The sequence below is a fragment of the Capsicum annuum genome, chromosome 9 (genome assembly GCF_002878395.1).
Source record: "Capsicum annuum cultivar UCD-10X-F1 chromosome 9, UCD10Xv1.1, whole genome shotgun sequence".
Taxonomy (NCBI): Eukaryota; Viridiplantae; Streptophyta; class Magnoliopsida; order Solanales; family Solanaceae; genus Capsicum; species Capsicum annuum.
This window is the reverse complement of record NC_061119.1, coordinates 10,334,062-10,347,619: the sequence shown is the minus strand read 5'-3', so window position 1 is coordinate 10,347,619 and position 13,558 is coordinate 10,334,062. Positions and strand designations below refer to the sequence as shown.

Genomic DNA, 13,558 nt, shown 5'->3' with positions numbered 1-13,558 from the left:
AAAAAATTCTATAGGAATTGAATTTGAGCTCCATTCAATAGTAAAAAACTCTATAGTACACACTGCACATTAATTTGATTAAATTCAAAGATCACTAGGTGCTGGCAACCATTTTGTCTTCAAAGACATGATTCAGATTTAGGAAGCACACACATTTCTGGTTCTATTAGTAACATTTTGCAATTACTCAGCCCCGTTACATATACATATGGAGCAAAAAGTCATGAATACGGAGAATTCATATCAACTTCTCAAACTTGCATTGAAATCATGACGTACTAGTTGTTGCTCCCGTTTCATCAATGCATTAAGTACCAAGTTAACTCCATAGTCGATGCTAAAATTCTCCAAAACATTCATCCCGGTGACAAATGTTAACTTCTTGGACTAAATGTACATCATTTCGTTGAAGAATTCTACTAATTGCCTAAAGACTGGGATTTGGTATGTCTAAGCACCAGCAAAAATTCCTTGTAGCCTAGAATGCGGATCCATTGTTCTTCGTCTGTCCAAGCAAAGTGTCTTTGGCTTCGTTTATTTTAGAAGCAAGATAGTGACTACCTCCAGCGTCAGGATGGTTAGCTACCATCACCTTCCTATGTGCTTCCCTCACTTTATCTGCTTGAGTGCTTTCCCTGTCGAAAGATTGATGTCAATATAATGAATCCAGAAAGAAGAAAAGAAGAGAGGGCTACTGGTGCTGTTGAAAAACACAGCGTCTAAACAAACACCAACGTGAAGGGATAAGAAATGAGGTCCGACGGAAATGAAAGCAAAATGTTACTTATCCCTTTACGTACTGCTGAAAGCGATGTTTAATTTCTATATCAACTTAAAAAGTGACGAGACAAATCCCAAGATTTATAATCTCGTTCCTCAAATCATATAAACAGCGAAAGGCAGGTTAATCACAACAAATAACAAGAGAGGATCAAAGCGTCAAATGTTTTACTATACTAGACAAGCATACGCTTTGTCCCTTGTTAAAAGAAAGTACAGCTAAGAGAAAGCAAAGCTATATCATGACAAACTAACTTTAAACTATTGAAGAACAATTGAGCAATAATTCAGCGAAACACAGGAAACTCAGAACCAGAAGATGCACATACATCGACACTGATCAGACCCTATATCTTACACACTTAATTTAATAGTTTGAAGGATGTAGCATTTCTAGTTCTATAAATGTGGTTAACAAACTTGAGTCATACTAACAAATGGAAATACGTTTACGTAGCCTACAAAGGAATGCCGCTACTATGTTTTATTGAGTCAGCAGTAATTAGGATATCAAAATATTGGAGCTATGGAAACAAAATAGATATTTGAAGTATACCTAAAGAAAAGCTTAATTTTATCAGTATCTAACCCCCTTCTGTTTTACATTCCTAGTACAACAGCAATAACAATATACCCGGTGTAATCCCACAAAGTGGGGTCTGGGGAAGGATAGAGTGTACGACTGTAGGAAGACTTTACCCTACCTTGGAGGTAGAGAGGTTTTTTCCAATAGACCCTCGGCTCAATGAAAGAACAGTTCAAAGCACTAAGGAAAAGAAAATAACGAAATTGAAGAAGCTACGGCAACATACTATAGAAATAAAAAATCATGACAAATCAGTTTTGCATTCCTAGTAAGGCACAAAAATTGACTTGGTCCAAAGGATCTGCAGAAACAGCTGCCTGTGTGAATGCTACATTAAATGACACATAGGGAGTTGTCTTCACGGAGGCATGGGAAAGATTAAAAACACCAGCGGTGTTGTTGCAGACGAAATTTTTTGCAATAATACTTGTGAACAAAATGGTATACAGGAGCTCGACTTGAATGTGTCTGGTCGCAATATAGATCATAAAAGAGAAATCTGGAGGATCATCTATAAAGGTCCCTGATTGAGTTCTAAAAATTGTCACTAGAGGCTGCCGCGTCAAACTCTTACATGTTACTAGCTAACAAGATACACCAGCATCAACAAAAATTTCCTGTGCTTGGGAAATCAGGTCTGGCGAGAAAGTGTAACTTCTTACTTAAGTTATTATGGTTGTGATTATAAGGCCTTACGGCCGATGATTAACACATCACTGCAATAACCATCAACAACTAAAAAGCAATTCTACATCCACATGAATGCTACATGTCTCTTAGAATGTATACTATGATTAAGCATGAATAGTAATACCTGAATCAGGCAAGGAATAGAACAATGCAAAAAATGGGTAGGTGGGAAACCTCTCGGACTTTCTTTACTGGAAAACTTGAATGGATAATGGAGTAACGAATTTCAATTGTTCTAATTTGGCAAAGTTCATCAATTATGTATACAATTGAGGTGAATAGTACTGACTGTACCTTCAGAGGGAGTGGAGTTCATATTGAAGTATCATGAGCAGACTGACACGTACACGATGCAGAATGTAGAAATTTCAAATTTTTGGTTATTTAAATTTTAAATAATATAAATTGTATTCATACAGATTTAACCTGTGTAACAACAAGAAGAAGAAAAACGTACCCAGTATAATCCCACAGGTGGGGCCTAGGGAGGTAGCGTATGCAGATCTTACCGCTACCTTCTGAGGGTAGGGAGGCTATTTCCAATAGACCCTCGACTAAAGGAGGTAGATTTAACTTGTGTAGTAATTAAGAAATATCTCATATAGGAATTGCAGCAAGGCGATAACATGAATGAGAGAACAGACCTGACTCCAAGAATCAGAGCAGCTTCCCTCCTGTTCATTTTAGGCTGAAAACCTCCTTCATAAAACTTGCGCATTCTTGCAGTAGGAGGTCTGGCCTTGAATGCTTGCCATGCCTTGACTCCATATCTTGAAGCATATGCAACACCAGCTATAGCTAGTCCTGCTACCAATGGTGCGACCTGAAGCACAATTTAGAATTAAGAGTATAATCAAGACAAAGTAACCATCCTAATGAAACCACATCGTGAGCATTAAACAGCACGATGACATAATTACTGCTGCATTTTAAATGGCACTGAGAAATAGCTTAGCAGTCTAAAGTAACTCAAATGGCCTATTCTTTTTCTGATAACCAAGAAATCCTAAGTGCCAATGGTGCACAGTTTGGAACTTGATGGATAATGGGACAACTCATACCCTTTTCCACTTAAATACCAGACTATCAGGCTTTTATCTGAGACGAGGTTTGGTGCTCATTGTATGAGCCATCTAAAAACCCTTTTTCCGATTATTTACCACATAACTATAGCTATAGAAAATGGGTCAATATGAAACTGGAAAACATAGCATTGATAAATTCATTGCTTTCCACAACAACAACATACCCAGTGTATTCCCACCTAGTGGAGTCTGGGGAGGGTAAAATGTACGCAGTCCATACCACTACTTCCGAAGAAGTGGAGAGGTGGTTTCCGATAGACCCTTGGCTCAAGACAAAAGGATAGTAAATACAGTTGTAATAAAACACAAGAAAAGGTGAAATAACAAAAAATAAGGCACCCACAAAGCAGTAACATAAACTACCAAACTGCAAACCCCCCCCCCCCCCCCCCTCTCACCCTCCCAACCCTCCTAACCAGAGACTCCATCCTATGCGCAAATTTCTACGACTACTAGCAAGGTCACCCACCTGCACTAACCTTCTACCCTAATTCGCGCTCTCCATACCTTCCTAGCTAGGGTCACGTCCTTAGTAAGTTGTAAGTACTCCATGTCATGTCTAATCACCTACCTCCAGTACTTCTTCGGCCTACCTCTGCCCCGCCTGAAACCATCCAAAGCTAATCTCTCACACCTGCTCCGAACTAGGGCATCCATGCCCCTCCTCATCACGTGCCCAAACCATCTCAATTGCACTTCTCGCATCTTGTCCTCCATCGAGGCCACTCCCACCATTGCCCGAATAGTCTCATTCCTTACCCTATCACCCCTAGTAAGTCCACACATCCACCGCAACATCCTCATTTCAGCTACCTTCAACTTATGGATGTGGGTGTTCTTGACTGGCCAGCACTCCGCTCCATACATCATGACCGGACGTACCGCCACTCTATAGAACTTTCCCTTAAGCTTGGGAGGTACCTTCTTATCGCATAAATTCATTGCTTTCCACACCATAACTAAATGTTATATGTCCGCACATCCAAGCTCAAGAATGTTAAAAGAAGACACAAACACTTCTTTTAATGATGGTTGTTTGAAGAAGCTAGTCTGTTCCAAATGGTTTAGAGCGATCGCCTCATTGCCACTTGAAGGGAGTTTTTTCAAAAGAAATGGTAAATGTGATCCCAAACGGACTAATAACAGTAGTTCGTCTCGTCTGGTTCATAGGCAAGTGATACAAGATTTATAATATGGTGAACTATAAGCACTAAATTGTCATATTCGTTGTGATGCAAAACTGTAAGTTTAGATTGAAAATAGCAAAAAGGAGTTACCTTTGAGAACAAAGACCGGAATAAAGATGCTTAAGCAACATCATCATGCAAACAATGATCCAAGTTCATCGGATAAACTAAATATCTCAAACTGAACGAATCAACAAGCTCGAAGCTTTAATTTACAAAGGGAATGATTTTTTTAAAAAATGATATCTTGGATTGAAAATAGCAAAAAACAAGACCAGGACATGAAATAAAGATGCATAGCAACATCAACACAAAGCAATATCTCAACTCAATTTCATAACAATTTAAGCAAAATCTCAAATCAAAGAATCAAAAGTTTGAAACTTTATGCCCCAGGACCTATAGCTCACTTGGAAATGGTTGAGGGATTTGCAACTTAGGTCACACGTTTGAGCCCTAAAACTAACTTACAAAAACAACACACCTAGTGTAGTCCCACAAATGGGGCCTAGGAAGGGTGGTGCGTATAATGTACATAACCCTATCCCTACCTTGTGAAAGTAGAGAGGCATTTTTTGATAGACCCTTGGCTCAAGCAAAGCATATCAAAATCTAAGTATCCAAGAATCAAAAGTTTGAATTTTTATACCCTCCGGGCTTATAACACACTTGTCAGAGGTTGAGGGATTTGCAGCTTAATTCACAAGTTCGAGCCCTATAACTAACTTACAACAACATAGTCAGTGTAGTCCCGCAAGTGGGCCTAGGAAAGGTCGTGCGTATAATGTACATAACCCTATCCCAACCTTGTGAAAGTAGAGAGGCATTTTCCGATAGACTTTTGGCTCAAGCAAAGCATATCAAAATCGAAGTATCCAAGAATCAAAGTTTGAATGTTTATACCCTCCGGGCTTATAACACACTTGTCAGAGGTTGAAGGATTTGCAGCTTAAGTCACAAGTTTGAGCCTCATAACTAATACAACAACATACCCGGTGTAGTCCCACAAGTGGGGCCTACGAAAGGTGATTCGTATAATGTATATAGCGCTATCCCTACTTTGTGAAAGTAGAGACTCAGCTCAAGCAAAGCATATCAAAATCAAGTATCCAAGAATCAAAAATTGAATTTTTATACATTCTGGGCTTATAACACACTTGTAAGAGGTTGAGGGACTTGCGGCTTAGGTCACAAGTTCGAGCCCTATAACTAACTTACAACAACAACACACCCAATGTAGTCCCACAAATGGTGCCTAGGAAGGGTGGTGTGTATATAACACTATCCCTACCTTGTGAAAGTAGAGAGACAATTTTCGATAGACCATCGTCTCAAGCAAAGCATATCAAAATCAAGTATCCAAGAATCAAAAGTTTAAATTTTTATACCTTCCGGGCTTATAACACACTTATCAGAGGTTGAGGGATTTGTGGCTTAGGTCACAAGTTTGAACCCTATAACTAACTTACAACAACAACATACCCAGTGTAGTCCCTAGGAAGGGTGGTGTCAGGTGTGTATATAACACTATCCCTACCTTGTGAAAGTAGAGAGGTATTTTCCAATAGACCCTCGGCTCAAGCAAAGTATATCAAAATCAAGTATCCAAAAATCAAAAATTTGAATTTGTACACCCTCCCGGCTTATAACACACTTGTTAGAGGTTGGGGGATTTGCGGCTTAAGTCAAAGGTTCGAGCCCCATAACTTACAACAATAACATACCCAGTGTAGTCCCACAAGTGGGGCCTATGAAGGGTGGTGTGTATAATGTATATAGCCCTATCCCTACCTTGTGAAAGTAGAGAGAGGCATTTTCCAATAGAACCTCGGGCTCGGCTCAAGCAAAGCATATGATGCAGATGAAGCTGTCACCAGCTGAAGAACAGGAAAACCGTGGCTGAAGAAAGTAGTAACCTTAGCTTGCATTGTTGTACCTAGCCGTTAAATCTGTTAAGTAACTGTAGTTTCTATTTATGGTTAAGTTCTTTTTTTATTTTGGGTCCCTAAGTTAATTTAAATACACATTAGGAATCCACAATTGTTCAAGGGTCCCTTTCTAGTCCAAGGAACATTCCTGCAAAGGTAGTACAATTTCAGCCTTATCCCTTAAGGATTAGGATGAGTCAGCTGGGGTTGAAATACTATAAATTGTAATGTCATTTCCATTTTTACTATCATATATGAAAAATTTCTTAGCTGTAATTAGTTCTTAGCTTAGTTCTCAGTCTAGGTTAGTTCCATTTCTACAATTTACCTGGCTATTATTCCACTAGAACACTGTCCCATTACCTCTTGTTAATTGTTCTGCAACATTTGGTATCAGAGAACTTTCTTGAGCTCTGTGGGATAGCAATGTCTACAGATATGGATGAAATTAAGTCAATGTTTGAAAGGATGACGGTGGAGATTGCCAACTTTAATGTTAGACAGAATCAATCGGAGGCTCAACATGAAAAGGCTTTGGTTGAGTTGAAGGAATCTATAGAAGAAACTAGAAGGTTAGATCGGGGTAAGAGTACTGAAAGGCAAGATGGAGGTGGTGAGGTTTATACCCCTTCAGGGAATCCCATGGCTTGATTACCTCCTTATACTGGAAGACCTCCAATGCCTCTTGTTCTCCAGCTAGAGTTCATGCAGGGGTGGGATCTATGCCTCAATATGTAGCAACCATGGGACCAGTTCCACAGCCGGCCCAAGTTGGACAAACATCAGGAGAAACATCTGGAGTTGACAAAAACAATGGTCCACCAATTCAGGCTCAGTATCACGCTGGAGGTCCAACAATGTCTAGGATGACCAAGCTGGAGTTCCCTAGATTCAATGGTACTCAGCTGAGAACTTGGCTTTGCAAGGTAGAACAATTCTTTTCCTTGGATGAGGTAGATTATAATTTAAGAGTTAAAGTAGCATCTATCCATTTTGATGATATGGCCATTGAGTGGCATTTGGCGTATGTGAGGAGTAGGGCTCATCTACCTCCTCCTTCATGGGAAGAATATGTTTATGCCTTGATGGATAGATTTGAGGCTGAATACTCAAACCCCATGGCTGAGTTGAAATTAGTAAAGCAAACTGGATCAGTAGAAAAGTATCAGAAGGAGTTTGACAGAATCATGACTAGGTTGACTCTACCACCTGAGTATGCTATTAGTGCCTATATCACTGGGTTGAAACTAGAGATTAGGTTTGTTGTCAAGAATCACAGACCCCATTCCCTTCCCCAAGCCTATCAATTATCCAGGAACACAGAATTGCAAGTTAATGCTCAACTCAAATTGACCAGGTCTACAATGTATAGTGGAGGTACTAGTCAGAGTAAGGGGTCATCTCTTGGGACTAGTCACAGGGGTGGAACCCATAGAAAAGATTATCAACCACCAAAAAGGGATAACATTATGGATCTCAATAAAAGCAATACTAAGAGGCTAACTCCAGCTGAGATGAGTGAGAAGAGACAAAAGGGACTTTGCTTCTTTTGTGAGGAAAAATTTGTCCCTGGCCACAATTGTAGCACCTCTAAGCAACTTTATTTGTTGGAAATGGATGATGGGGAGGTACAGGAGGAAGAAGCACAGCCTGAAGAACAAGGTGTGACTGAGATAGAGGTAGAAGGAGTGGAGGAGAAATGTGAAATATCCATTCATGCCTTGAATGGACTTCCTGAATTTCACACACTAAGAGTGAAAGGGTACAGTGAGAAGAAACCTCTCAATATCTTAGTTAACCCAGGAAGTACTCACAATTTTATAGATGATGAAGTAGCTAGACAGTTGGGGTTGGAAGTGATATCAGTGAAACCTCAGTCTATCAATGTTGCTGATGGGGAAACAGGCAAACCAATGAGATGTGTAGAGGGTTCACATGGATGATGAAAGGAACTACTTTTGTTGATAGCTTCCTACTTCTTCCCTTAAGGTCTTGTGATATGATTTTGGGAGTGCAGTGGTTGTTGCCATTAGGTGATCTTCAGCTCAATTTCCAGAAACTTACACTATCCTTTATGCCAGAAGGTACAGTTACAAGGAATCAAGGAAAGCACCAAGATAGTGGATGCAAAGGCGTTGGACAAGATGACTCACAATAGTGGTCATTTGTTCATGATCAAGGTTTTACTAGCAGAATCCCTCACTCCCTCACCGAAGAAGAATCAAAGGATATCCACCCTGAAATTGTGACCTTGATCGAGGAATTTCACATGTCGTTTGGGCACCCTCAACAACTCCCTCCATCCAGGGCCACATTTGATCACAGGATTCCACTACAAAGGGGCAGCAATCCTGTAAACACTAGACCCTACAGGTATTCATCAAGACAGAAGGACATAATTGAAAAGTTGGTACAAGAGATGTTGGATCAAGGCATAGTAAAGCCTAGTTGTAGCCCTTATGCCTCACCAGTGGTGCTAGTAGGTAAGAAGGATGGGCTCTTGGAGGCTGTGTGTGGATTATAGAGCCCTAAATAAGATGACTATTAGGGATAAGTTCCCTATCCCAATTGTTGAGGAACTGTTGGATGAGTTGGGGGTTCCAAGGTGTACACTAAGCTTGACTTGAGGTCGGGCTACCATCAGATAAGGATGGCTCGAGAAGACGTGCAGAAGACTGCTTTCAGGACACATTCTGGTCACTATGAGTACTTAGTGATGCCTTTTGGCCTCACTAATGCCCCCTCAAGCTTCTAAGGTCTCATGAATTATGTTTTCGAAGTATACCTCAGGAAATTCATCCTAGTTTTCTTTGATGACATTCTTGTTTACAGCAGAAACATGGAAGAGCATTTGCAGCACCTGAGAATTGTGTTTGACCTGCTCATCAAACATCAGCTTTTTGTTAGGAAGGGCAAATGTTCTTTTGGTGCTACCAGGGTGCAATACTTAGGACATTTCATCTCTGCAGAAGGTGTAACCACTGACCCTAAGAAGATTGAAGCTGTGCAAAACTGGCCTGCTCCTAAATCTGTTAATGAACTAAGAGGATTCTTGGGTCTAGCTGGCTATTACAGGAGGTTCATTAGGAGGTATGGTTGGATAAGCAAGCCTCTTACTGAACTTCTAAAAAAAGAAGGGTTCATTTGGAGTGATAAGGCTACACAGGCTTTCAATCAACTTAAGGAAGCTTTAACTCATGCACCTGTACTCAGCTTGCCTAGTAGTACACTCCAATTTGTGGTAGAAACTGATGCATGTGACATTGGTATTGGTGCAGTATTGATGCAGGAAGGGCATCCTCTAGCATACCTAAGCAAGGGGTTATCATCAAGACATCAGGTTCTATCTGTTTATGACAAAGAGCTCTTGGCTCTGGTTTTGGCAGTAACCAAATGGCCACAATACTTGTTGAGAAGACAGTTTGTTGTAAGGACAGATCAAAAGGCTCTTAAGTTTTTACTTGATTAAAAGTTTCATACTGGTACACAGATGAAATGGATAACAAAGCTTATGCAGTTTGATTTTCAGATTGAATACAAGAAAGGAAAAGAGAATAAAGTTGTTGATTCCCTCTCAAGAGTGCCAGTTGCTTACTTGTTTCTATTCTCAGTAATCCCTGTGGGAACCAATCTCTTCCAACAAGTTGGGATGAGGATGAACAACTCAAGGAACTGATCCAAAAACTGATAGACCAGGATAAAGATCATAAGGGGTTCACCTACTATAACCAGCAACTCAGGAGATATGGAAGGTTAGTGATAGGGGAGGATGAGCAACTCAGGCATGACATTATGCAGTTCTGGCATGATGCTCCTAGTGGTGGTCATTCTGGAATGGAAAATACTTACAAGAGGCTGTCACACATGTTCTATTGGAAAAAGCTAAGAGAGGATGTTAACAATTATGTCAGGAGTTGTTCCATATGCCAAAGGAGTAAATATGATGCTGCAGCATCACCTAGCTTTCTACAACCCTTAGCAATCCCTACTTCTGCTTGGTCCAACATTAGCATGGACATTGATGGGTTGCCAAAGTCTAAGGGTAAGACTACCATCATGGTAGTGGTAGATAGATTGACCAAAAGCGGCCAATTCATAGCCCTCAGTCATCCCTACTCCCTACACAGCTGTGACTGTAGCTCAAGTTTTCCTTGATCAAGTTTTTAAACTACATGGCATGCCTAAGAATATAGTCAGTGATAGGGACCCCATTTTCCTTAGCAGGTTTTGACAAGAGTTGTTCTAAGCACATGGAGTAACCTTGAGTACTTCAACTGCGTACCACCCTCAATCTGATGGCCAAACAGAGGTGCTCAACAGAACCTTAGAGACATATTTAAGATGCTTTTGTTCTGATAATCAATCGGATTGGTCCCTCTACTTACCTATGGCAGAGTGGTGGTACAACACCACATTTCATTCAGCTATCCAGACCACCCCTTATGAGGCCCTATATGGTCAACCACCACCACTTCATCTCCCTTACATCGCAGGAGAAGTTATAGATGAAGAGGTGGATAGGAGCTTAATTACCAGGGAACTCAAATCTCAGATGCTCTAATATCATTTGGGAAGGGCACAACAAAGGATGCAGTCCTTAGCTAACAAAGGAAGAAGTGATAGACAACTGGAAGTAAGAGATTGGGTGTACCTCAAAATACAACCATACAGACAAGCCACCCTCTCTAATTAGGCTTTCACCAAACTATCAGCCAAGTTTTATGGACCTTACCAGATCATTCAAAGGGTGGGGTCAGTGGTCTACAAATTGTCTCTACCCCCTCAAATGTCAATCCACCCCACCTTTCATGTTTCTCAGCTAAAACCTTGTCATAAGGTCCCTAGCCACTTCACTCACCCCCCAATTGTTGATCCAGCCAGTAAGTTACTGTGAGGAACCGGAAAATATACTAGAAAGAAGGATGATAAAGAGGGGAAACAAGGTCATCCCTCAACTTTTGATTCACTGGAAGAACATGACCAAGGAGCATGCCACATGGGAAGATTATCAAGTGATGAAGATCAGATATCCATCATTCTTCCTTGAGGACAAGGAAGTTTCGAAGGAAGGAGAAATGAAGCAGATGAAGCTGTCACCAGCTAAAGAACAGGAAAACCGTGGCTGAAGAAAGTAGTACCCTTAGCTTGCATTGTTGTACCTAGCCGTTAAATCTGTTAAGTAACTGTAGTTTCTATTTATGGTTAAGTTCTTTTTTTATTTTGGGTCCCTAAGTTAATTTAAATACACATTAGGAATCCACAATTGTTCAAGGGTCCCTTTCTAGTCCAAGGAACATTCCTGCAGAGGCAGTACAATTTCAGCCTTATCCCTTAAGGATTAGGATGAGTCAGCTAGGGTTGAAATACTATAAATTGTAATGTCATTTTCCATTTTTACTATCATATATGAAAAATTTCTTAGACGTAATTAGTTCTTAGCTTAGTACTCAGTCTAGCTTAGTTCCATTTCTACAATTTACCTGGCTATTATTCCACTGAAACACTGTCCCATTATCTCTTGTTAATTGTTCTGCAACAGCATATCAAAATCTAAGTATCCAAGAATCAAAAGTTTGATTCTATAACTAACACAACAACAACATACCAGTGTAGCACCAAAATTGGGGTATGGGGAGCCTTACCCCACCATGTGAAGGTAAAACCTTTATGATCAAGAACCAGCAACGAACAAACCCCAAAGTACAAAAAAATATAACAAACACAAAAAATTAAAGATTCATAAATTCCTAGTATATATATCATATTATAAGTATGCCACCAAAAATCAAGAATCAACTACTATAAGGAAAACAAAAAAAAAAACACAGACAATTGCTAAGCTTTTTCCACAATTAATAAGAGTTTGAAGAAGAAACAAGTTATGATTTTTTTTATAACCTCGATATTCGGACCAGCTTTTGCACACCTCAACTAAATGCATATAACAAATACAGAAAATTAAACATTCAGAAAATTCCCAGTATATATATATATATATATATATATAAAGAATCAACTATTAATAATTAATAGAAGAAAAGAGTATTCACCATTACTAAGGGCTTTGAATATGAGGAAGAAGAGATTTAGACCAAATGAAAATCCATACATGAGGTTTTTATAGTATTTATAAGATTTCATTTTTTTACAGGTGCCACGTTTTCTTGTTAGGGTTTCTTAGGTAAAAGATAAATCAAAATGTAAATTTATATTTGAATTTAAGTTATGTACGAGTATAATTATTATTTTTTTTAGGCGTTTGATCAAGTCTCATTCTGAAAATTGAAAAAAAAAAATACTTCGTTTTTTTTTTTCAAGATGAAAACAAATATTAAAAATTGGGGTTGTGTTTGTCATGAAATAGATTATACTTGTTTTTTATTTTTTGTGAGTAATTTGGATCGAGAAAGTGAAAAGATTTTGTTGTTGTTGATTTTGGAATTTCTCGAAAAAAATTAATAAAGCAAAATTAGATTTTTATTTTTTTTTAATTTTATGATCAAACATTTTTTTCGGAGTTCAACTCCAGAAAAGGTAAAACCTTTCATGGCCAAACAGCCTCTAAGGTAACTCAAAAAAGAATAAATTTATTTGATAATTTATCAAAAATAACCTCTTTGTATTCATATGATAGGAATAAGATTGTATTACCTGCTACCATCACCCTCTACAAATTACATAAAAATATTTCAATCATTTCAATTTTTTTAAAACCGCCATACATATTTGATGGGGTTAAACTCTCTTTTTTTTTTTTTTTTTTTTTTTTCATAATATAGATATTTGAACTGAATTTTGTTCTACTTGAATATCACAAGAATTAAAATTAAAACAAAGATACTTTACATATTGAAAATGTTCATTTTCCCTTTTATAATGCCTAAGGTTGCGCTACGCAGACCAAAATGTCCTCTCGATGAAAAAAAAGATTTTTAACACTTTGTTGGGATTGTTGTTATACGCCGTTTCATAATGTATGTATCGTATTATACCGTCGTGGTGAAATTAAATGTTTCATAATGTATGTATCGTATTATACCGTCATGGTGAAATTAAAACAATACAAAACGATATATTATGAAATAATACGTAACGGTAATCCAAACAGTGTAAATTTGCAATTATATGAGCATAATCTTTTCATAATATGGAGTGAAATGATCATGTTGGTTTGACATGGTAGAAAACACACAAGGACAGAGAGAACTATGTGTATTTTTACAAATATTTATATATCTGACCGTAACTTGTTTGGAACTGAGACATAGTCGTTGTATTCCGATCACATCATGTACTTTACAG

General features: G+C 38.7%; 1 protein-coding gene across 1 annotated transcript; it reads right to left on the bottom strand.

The window, feature by feature from the left end:
• Window positions 1-53: 53 nt before the first annotated feature.
• Window positions 54-12,445, bottom strand: LOC107843053 (mitochondrial import inner membrane translocase subunit TIM14-2). The gene is made up of 3 exons (XM_016687194.2): window positions 12,307-12,445; window positions 2,701-2,879; window positions 54-635 (listed from the first exon to the last, which is right to left on the bottom strand). The coding sequence occupies exons 1-3, from the start codon at window positions 12,307-12,309 to the stop codon at window positions 479-481; spliced, it is 339 nt and encodes a 112-aa protein (XP_016542680.1). The 5' UTR covers window positions 12,310-12,445; the 3' UTR covers window positions 54-478.
• Between the last annotated feature and the right edge of the window lie 1,113 nt (window positions 12,446-13,558).